General features: G+C 39.3%; 1 protein-coding gene across 1 annotated transcript; it reads right to left on the bottom strand.

Annotated features, from left to right (window-relative positions):
• Positions 1–354: 354 nt before the first annotated feature.
• On the bottom strand, positions 355–8879 carry LOC124244878 (serpin B3-like). The gene is made up of 8 exons (XM_046671870.1): positions 8843–8879; positions 7393–7583; positions 6718–6774; positions 5353–5481; positions 4492–4609; positions 3261–3400; positions 2829–2984; positions 355–1196 (listed from the first exon to the last, which is right to left on the bottom strand). Exons 2-8 carry the CDS (start codon positions 7555–7557, stop codon positions 789–791), a joined length of 1173 nt encoding a protein of 390 aa, XP_046527826.1. The 5' UTR covers positions 7558–7583; positions 8843–8879; the 3' UTR covers positions 355–788.
• Between the last annotated feature and the right edge of the window lie 846 nt (positions 8880–9725).

Here is a 9725-nt window from a genome sequence, read left to right as displayed (position 1 = left end):
ATGGTTTGCAAATTAATCTCACTGTGTCCACACTGCTCTTTCTTCTAGTCATTTTACACCATGATAGCCAGAGATATATTTTAAAGATGCAGACTTGATGATCTCAGTTTCCTCCTTGGACAATAAATGAACAAAAGCTGTAATGGTTTTCCATTTATTTTAGGATAAAATAGAACGTTCTTAACATGGGCTACAAAGTCTTTCATGTTCTGGTACCAGCCTACTCTTCAGCCTCATCATGCCCTAATTCTTTTTTGAATTTTCTTTATATGTGTAATATATTTCTGAATTATCTTTCCTGTATGTGGTGGGCCACTTGTTGAAGAGAAAGAAAAAAAGAGGAAAATCAAGAAATAATATGAGAAAGTCATTGCTTTATTGATAATGTATTTCATAAAATTGAAAGTTTAGAGATGTAAGGTCCCAGACATCACATAAATTCAAATAAATGGGGTTGTCTAGGTTAATAAGTTTGATTAATAGATATAGTATTTGAAATAACAGATATGATATTTCAAATTTAGGAGAAGATAGAGTGTTGAAATATCTTTTTATCTTACCTTGAACATTTTATCCAAGGGGGAATTGTCATGGAGAAATAAAGTAGGTTTACATGTGTTCATAGAAAGAGAGAGATAGTCAGTCATACAATTTCAACCGTTATGTTCTTAGTGATAACTATAAGATTGAAAAGGACAAAGAATTAAAGAGAACTTGTCTTTTTCCAGTAATCAACATATTGGCACTACTGGGAACTTCCTCCTAAATTAGTAGCAGGCTAATTGCATCTATGGGGAAGAGACTCTGCCCAAGAAGAGGATGCTGTTGGTCTTATTGTGCTTGATGAAGAACAGGAAAGGGTGATCACAGTGGAAACTTTCATAACTTGATGTTGATGTTGCAGTAACAAGTCCTATGGCCGTAGCAGCTGCAGCCTCTGTGCCCTCCTCATTCACCTCCACAAAGGACTTGTGTCGGATTTTAGACACCACGAGACTCCGGCTCCCAGTCATGCCAGAGAAGTCAGCATCCTGTGGACTGAAGGCATCCAGCATCCCCAGCGACATCATTATATCCTTGAGGTCATAGCTCTCTTCCAATTTGAACCGAGGTAAATATAAATTCACAAGTCTCTTGCTCATATTCTGTGTGCTTGTCCACTCTATTAATTTCTCAGCAGTGAGTTTCTCTTCAAGCTATAAAAATGGAAAAAAGGAACAAGTGACATGAGTCTCAGTGGACATTGAACACAACTTTAACATTTGACTGAATCATGTGGGAAAACTTTAATTAATAGCAAATGTAAGTGCAGAAGATTCAGTTTATTAGATTTTATTGAGGAGGCAAAAATAACAGTCATGAATATATACATCATACAATCAAATGAATGCACTTATATATTCATGACTCTTATTTTTCTGCATATATGTATACATAAATATATAGGCAAAGATGTATAGATATGTATGCATACATATATGTGCAACTATAGAATCATTAAATAAAATTATTTTGTAAGAGATGACATATATGTCTCCATTAGTTATGCTGCTTGCCTACTGCATGCTCCCTTTTCAGATAGACTTCTCTTGTTAATATCTCTGTGTGCATAATGTTTTACATAGTTCAATTTTGGCATAAACTTTATTTTTACTTCTTTTTCTTGCTTGACTTATTTGTAAACTTTCACCATATAGATATATATTTCTCTAATCAAATTTAAATAGTTACATAGTACTAGTATTAAATTAATATTCAATGTGTATATCTTTACTTAATTAATATACTTTAAGCATTGACTCTGTGCGAATCCCTAAGTAAAACTATTGGTGATACAAAGATGCAGCTTTATTCCTTGTTTTGAATTTTTCATTATTTTGAGCCATTTCTGTCCAAAAGCTTTTGCCTTGTTTACATTAGTTAGCTTAGGATCCAATCCCAGGCCTGGGGTGTCACTGACAATTAGGATTGCTGAGCTGGTGTACGAATATTGTAATGGCCCTTCACATATGTTGCCACATTACTTTCACCGGGGATCTCCAATTTTCAGGGTTACCACAATATATATTTTGAGTGAGGCAAGTTCAGTGAAACTTGAGCATCATAATCAACTATTATAATAATTGCAGATGGCTATTTTTGGAATGTCTTTAATACGCCAGATATTGTTACTGGTATTTTTACCTATTACTTTTAACTATTATAGCAATGCTAAGGGGAAAATTCTGATTCCTTTTTGTTTTGTTTTGCTGTTTGACTCCCAGCAATCAGAGTCCGAGTGACCTTTGAGCTAATTGTTACAGGATACTTCTAAATTGAAAAGTAGGCATCAAGATAAATCTATTTGTCCACTGTAGACTTTGTTGTTTTAATTTTCTTGTCTTGTTTATGAGTGAGCTTGCAAATATTTCCACGCGTCACCTACACATGAGTGTTAATTTCCTTATCCTCAAATGAACACTGGAATATATCACAAGTTCTTATGGTTGCAAAATATAATGTGTGTGCCTAGGTTTATTTTTTTTCTGAAAGTCACATTGCATAGTTCCATCAGAATGTTAATGGGACCTGTGATGTTAAGATTTTCTATATCTTCTTCCATATCACACTGTGATGCATAGGATATTTATTTTTTGGAATATGACATATTGCCAGGTTCTCCTTAACAATTCTCTTTTAGGCTATATGCAGAGAGAAATGATGTACTCTGTACTTGAGCTCTGCCAGCCACCACCTGTGAGTACTGCTTCCACAAACAATGCATACAAGCATTGTGTTAACTAGGAAATTAGGCAAAAGAAGGAAGAATTGGAGGTACAGCACTTTACCTTCTTCAGACCATCCACTTCATTAGGCAGCAGCAATATCATGCTTAGATCTTTACCGTTGTATGGCATTTCCAGGATCTTGGCCTGCATGTCCTCCAGGTCAGTGAAGTTAAAAGATCTGGTTTGTTTCATCATCTGCACGGATTTGCTGGTATCCTGCAGTAACAAATGCCAAGTGAGGCATAAATCAAAGAAAGATAATACTGTTGAGACACCAAATACATCTTCTTTCTATGAGATGATCTTGGAAGTCTGTGAACTAGAGGAAGTGTTTCTTCAAGTATTCTTGACTAAAGAAAGTCCAAAAATGAAACAAGAAGATACAGCCAACAAATTATGTTTTCTAGCTGCAGCTGTACATTCTATAAGATATGAGTTTAAATGAACATTCCAGGTATAACTACATTATCATAAATAAATTACAGACAATACCTTGTTCAGCCAAAATTTTTCCTCCACAGTTCTTTTTTTATCAAATTTCTTGTCCCACTGCCCTTTGAAATAGACTGCATTCACCAGAACCAGAATGGCAGAGCTGAGAGAGCCATAGGGAAGGAGATCCTTGATTTTTCCTGCAAAAGAAAGAAAAGCAAAGGTCTGTCATGAAAGTACAAGTGGTTTGTCTGGAAGATGCTTTGAAAGTTACAACTGATCTTTAATTATTCACACAAGTCACAACTGTGGGGACTCCATGATCTTAATAGCTCACGAGGTGCCCCTTTCCTCAAGGCACCAGCCAGATGGAGTTACCCCTGATAGGGATGGCCCTTCATCTCATTGGAAAGGTGTTCAGAGTCTGTCTGTGAGGGTCTTCAGCTCTCTCACACTGAATATTGACAAATGGATTTCAGACACTCTTTCCACAAATCCATTCCCTTGCTCCCTCCCTCCTTTGTTCTTCCATACCTCTGTCCTCACTTCCCCCTCCCTCCCTTCCTTTCTGTTTTTTCAACTTTGGAATCACTACTCACAGGAAGTAGGCCTTGACTGTTCTTTAGGACAAATGGCACAAAGTCTATTATCAGAAACTGCTAGACCCCACTCCCTGGGATGTCTTCCTCTTTCTTCTCCACTTTGAATAGCTCTGGGTTTGGCCTCTAAAGGGAGTGGGAGGTAGGATAGGGGTTCATAGGATGGAGACTTTGTCAAGCTCTCTGCCCTGGATGGGGAAGACAGCTGGGAAAGTCCCTGCAGGATGGGGGATGGAGAAGTGGGCAGGCAGCTCCAGCTGCAGGTGGCAAGGAGGGGAGTTTATAGGAGAGCTGCTTGTTAGCCAATTAACAAAGGAGATGGGAACCCTTTCTAATGTTTCCCTTATGGAACCACATACAGAAGTTAAGACTCTGTTTTAAAGTAAAGGATGTGAACCCAAGATGGGGTCTGAGCAGAGACTTGGGGTCCATAAAAATCCTGTTATCCAGGGACATGAGCAAACACAGATTCCCAGCTGTGTTTCCACATAGCTGGTCTGTGACCCATACCATGTTTCTTGGGTTCCCTCCACATTGACCTGGAACATTATACCATCTACAGTGCCCTCCTCCATCCTGTCAGCAAACTCTTTTCATTTAGCCCTCTCAGCACTCCATGCAGTCTCAAGCACAGGGTGTATGCCCAGGGGGGACTCTATGTATTTCTTTATAAGTGGTCTCCCATACTGTACCATTTGTTTGGCTTTCCACCCAGGAATTAATCTTCTTGCGACTTTCTTCTGCAGCATTTATAAAATCAGCAGATTCCACACCGGCAAGGTAAAATTTCTTAACATTTTCTACGTATTCCTTTGACATGGGATGAAGAAAGGAGGAATTGAGTAATTTATTATTAACTATGTATTCTCAAGTTAGTTATTTCCAATCTTAAGAAAATATAGCACAGGCATCCAGCTTCCTAAGAAATCTACTTTTTTCCCCTGCGTATTTTAATACAAGTGCTTGTGGGTAATCTGAAAGGGAAGTACAGGCTGGCACAAGATTGAGGTCTCTGAAATGTGATACCATCTGACAAAGGTGGGAATAGAAAAAGCTGTAGGTTGCAAACTGCAAAGCTGTTGATCTGAATGAGATGGTGTGCTTCTGAGACTCCTCTCCAGTAATATCCACCCTATGGTTCTGACATTTGCTTATATCTTACATTGTGGGCATTCAGCATTCCCTGGTATTTCCCCAGCTTACCCCTGGGACACATCAAGCCTTCCCATCTCATCAGTATCCCATCAACCATATATTTCTTGGGTCATTGCGCTGTGTCACTGAAGGGTGTGAGATGATTGGGGCACTCATGACTTTGCTACTGAACCTGCCCATTGGTCATAAAGTAATCTCTAAACCCACACTTTCTTGGGGGAGCGTTAGGCTCTAGAACACTTCACTGTGTATAGTTGTGGCAACGGAGCCTTGCACCCTGGGTAAATGCTTCCCACGGGAGTAAGCCAGGCTCATCTGCTCCCTCTCTTCCATTTGGTGTTTGGGAGACAGGGGACCTAGGATGCAGATTAAACGTGTGGCAGGCCAGTGAAACTTACCTGTTGAAATTGAAATTTCTTTTCTCCATAGAGCCTGTTGGCGATGCTCAGCTCATAGGCATCAGTGGGTTTCATTAATTCAGTCAAAAGCTTTTGAAATTGGTCATGCACATTTCCCAACTTTTCAACCTTCAAACATCAAAAAGTGAGCTCATTGCATTCTCTGTCAATGTAAATACTAAATCCACATAAATCTGTTAGATCTGTACCTAAAGTTTGGTAACCCTGCAGATGACATTTGTCATTATTCCCTGATATTGGTGTATTTTCCCTCAAATAATCATCAAAAGTTTTACATTTAATGTCTTCCAAGAAATTCTTTGTTTCCACTCTAAATTATTCCGTCTTTGCTCTTTTGAGCTACAGATGCAGCACCATTCCATCATTGGATTGTCTTCCAGTTAGTACATATGGTTAGGTTAAGCTTACCAGCTAAACTTAAGCTCCTTAAGGGCTAGAACCATTTTCATTTTAACAGCCATCAATGATATGAGAACACTGAATTTGTGTATTTCAATGATGTCATGACATGAAGCCCAGTACGTTCCTCGGTGGTATTCTCAGGTGAGACCTGTCGACTGTTATCTATGTCTCTTCACTCATAACAGTCACACTCCCAGTTAGGAAGAGTGTGTGCCTGGTACACTGCTAAGGCTTCGCATTGGTATCTGTAAGTCTTCATTTGAATTCAAATGAAAACAAGAAAGCCCAGAGAATTAAATTACCTCTCCAAAGAAATACAAGGTAGCAGAGCCAATTTTTGAATCCAGAACCTTCCTCTTGCTAGCTAAACAATTTTAGACTATCAAGGCTTTAAACTGTATAGCTCAAAAAACTATTTTGCAGAATATACTTGGATGTGTACTTATTTCTGTTAATATCTATGGCTTAATTAAAATTTTATTATATTATTGACATTGTTTTGATTAATATATATTGTTATTCTATAATAATAACACATAACATTTTCAGTGTTTGCAGGAATTCACACACTGTTGTAATGTTTGCATGTATTTACATGTATTGAGGCAGATCTTTTATTACTGCCAGTTTACTGGTATGAGGTGTAACTCAGAGCAGTTGTGCTTGCCCATGTTCCCTGTTTGTGAAGAGGAGAGCAGGAATTTAAAGCTAGTCTTCCAGTTCCAGAAGCCATGCTGTTAGTCTCTATGCTGATCTTCTCTCAGGAAACAAAAATATGAAATAAATAAGTATGTAAGATGAAATGAGAAACAACTCTGCTTGTCCAGTGCATTTTGCCAAAATTTCACCTAAAACTAGACTTTTCACTGAAATTGCCAGTTTAAACTCTGACCCTCTTGGATATGTGATTCTGCTTCTGGACCCGAGTGCTCTGTGACTCACGTGAGTAGTTGTAGATCTTTCCCTTGTGTTGTCTGCAACTTTATTAAAGTGAAAGACCTGGAAGAGAGGGAGTGGGACAAGAAAACTTTACTTAAAAAGTCTGTCTTTCAGAGGAATCAGAAAAGGAGAATGAAGAAGAAAAAGAAAGAAAGAAAGAAAGAAACTCAACAAAAAACCAAAACAATGCCCCCCCCCCCAGCAATCCAAAATTAAAAAAAAACACTAAAGAAATAAAGGAAAAAGAAAAAAGAAAACTTCAGTGTAAGCATTTGTTCCTTGAAAAACTGCAGCAACACCCGTTGATCACCAGCCACTTCAAAGAATCCTAATTCATTATTCATTCACGGCAGAGGAATCATGTGAAGATGTTTCCCATGGATTTAAGTCAGTGCATCACTTCTGCAAGTGCTCTGGCATTTAAGCCTCACCTCTGGTTTTGGGCAATTGTAGGAGTTGATCCCAGCTCCCAAAGGAAATCTAGGCACAGGGAAGCAGATGGGGCAGAGCAGGGGGGTAGGGCACATGCCTCTCACAGCCAAGTGCTCACTCAGTCATGGAAATTCTTGCTCAGCCCCCTGTGCTACCCTTGGGGACAACCAGATCTGTGAGCATCTGCACACAAGCCAACAGAGAAATCAGTCTAAACAGGTGAATGTAAAGGGAGCTGACACCTACCTTGCCCATTTGGAGCGCAGTATTTCCTTGGGCCCCTAAGTACGTCATGGCTAATGCTGATGTGATGCTGAGAGGGGAATAGAAGATGTTGTCCTTCTCTGATTTTTTGAACTGTTGGAACAGATCAAGTGCAAAGTGGGTGTTTGCTTCACTGAGTGAATTCATGGCGGCCTTGGTGTGATCTGGAACTCCTGCAAAAGCATCAGGTTCATTGGATAATGAGTTTACTGAAGGGAGCGTTAGTCTGTAATGAAATTTTCTTAGAAGAAATGACTTTTATTTGGGTTATGGGATTCTGGGAGCTAAAATTTTTCATTGTTTTACTTTTCAAGCCTTTTTCAATGTACATGTATACATTTCATCCTTAGAAGATTATCAAAATTACTATTTAAAAAAACTTTTGTGAAAAGTTAATGGAACATCTTCATCTTTCTTTCTTCAATGGCTGTACTAGGTAGGGGCAGAAAATGTCTTATAACAGATAACAAGACCGTGACCCAGGTTGATCACAAGCAACCAGCTCCTATGAGGCACCTCTCTGCCTTTTCCTCCAAGTCTCTGTAGTGCCAGACACCCTCTCCTCCACCACATGTGCTCCTAAAGGAGCATTTGCTTCATCAGAACTAAGTACGTTAGAAAAAGGATAAATCAGATGAAGAATGTGTTTTAATTTTTCCCTGGCGTAAGAAGTAAAATACAATTGATACCGACCCTATCAGTTCCCCTACATCAAACCGAGCACATATGGGGTTAAAGCCGAAAAGCACTCAGCCCCCTCCCCTGCCTCTCTAAATTACATTAACTTGTAAATATTAATTTTTATGTTAAACCTTTTTATCCCTGAGCTTCAGGAGGCCAACAGAAGTTACAAATTGTTAGAACCAAGGTGGCTTCATGCTAATATTTTGGGTAGTTATGGGTCTTTTAAAGTTTTATTCCAGGGAAACTGATATCCAGAGAATATCAAGAAACGTAAGCTTCCCAGAGCCCAACTCCTCAGTTTCCTGATACTGGAATCCACCATCCATCATGGAGGCAAACAACCAAAGACATCCTTCTGCAGATTCTCTTATCTCTGCCTCCTCCTACCTACAAGCAGCCTCACAAGACCAAACACAGGCTGATGGGAAAGTGCCAACCAGCAAGGCCACATGCTCCCCCACCCCAAAACCCCAAACAAAACCCCTTGCTTATAGCTTCTCAGGGAGTTCAGGATTACAGCATTAGCTGCCCATTACCCTTGCTCAATGCTTTGCAATAAAATTCCTACTTTCTTCCACTACATCCAGTGTCAAAGATTGGTTTCCTGCATGATGGGTGAGTGAACTCACATGAGGTTCAATATCACAATCAGAATGAACAGAATGAACAGATTCATGATATACAAGACATCACTATTATTTTCAATAATGATTCATGTTGTTAAGTTGGAGCAGCGAGAAGTGCTTACCTGTGTTCCTGGAGGAAGCAGAGGTGGGCAGGGAGCCTGTAAGCCTGTGTGTGGTGACTGGTGAGATCCTGAATATATACCTCTCTCTTGCCACCTCCCATTGCTTGGTGCGGTTGGTATTTCAAGTAAATCAACTTTTAATTTCTTAACCAGGCTGTCAACTCCATGAATGTGAAATATTTATGAGGAAAAAAATGCTTATTGTTCTATTCCTGTACTTCCTTTTCACCTTCAGAAAAAATTGTGGACTTGCAGTCACTGGCAATCATTGACTCATATGAAATGCATGGAGGCGCCTTTCTAACACCAATGAGAATAAAGGTAAAATCCAACTTTCTGCCCAGCTCCAGGCTCCACTCACCAGGAAATAATCCTTAAGGAAATCTTTCTTACCTAGATGTTGAATAGTCTTTAAGGCCCACTTAACACACAAACAATTAAAAAGCTTATATTTCTACTTAATGTTCTAAAACGACTTGTTCAACCTGTCGATTTCTTTAGCAATTATTGTGTATAACTAGGAAAAGAGCTCAAATTCTCAGTCTAGAGAGACACTGACGAGGTGTCACAGCAGTACATGGAGAACAGGAATCTGTTGCTTTCCCCTAAAGGCTGTACCTTGACATTGGTCCTCCTTGTTAGCTCCCCTGCATCTTTGCAGCCAATCCCAGACTTGCCCCGTTTTTGAATGAGTGGGAAACTATTCACCTTGCAGTGTTAACCAGCTCACAATGAGAACAACAATTGATTCAGATAGTGACATTTTGCATGGCCACATTGTATTTTTGGTGTAAATATGAATTAAAAAATAAATTGTTCCAGCTCCAGAATCATGGCGTTTCTCTGCCACCCTGCTCTTTAGCACAACATCCCCAGATTCGTG

Source organism: Equus quagga, chromosome 9, assembly GCF_021613505.1.
Source record: "Equus quagga isolate Etosha38 chromosome 9, UCLA_HA_Equagga_1.0, whole genome shotgun sequence".
NCBI lineage: Eukaryota > Metazoa > Chordata > Mammalia > Perissodactyla > Equidae > Equus > Equus quagga.
Note: the sequence above shows the minus strand (reverse complement) of the source record. Positions and strands in the feature narration are given on the sequence as shown.

Excerpts from the sequence above, each read along its gene's own strand:
- LOC124244878 (XM_046671870.1), bottom strand. The coding sequence starts at position 7,557 with ATGAATTCACTCAGTGAAGCAAACACCCACTTTGCACTTGATCTGTTC. Across the intron at positions 5,482-6,717 it reads AAAGATCTACAACTACTCAC|GTTGAAAAGTTGGGAAATGT; the intron begins GTGAGTCACAGA and ends TGATGTTTGAAG. Across the intron at positions 2,985-3,260 it reads AAAAATTTTGGCTGAACAAG|GATACCAGCAAATCCGTGCA; the intron begins GTATTGTCTGTA and ends TTGTTACTGCAG.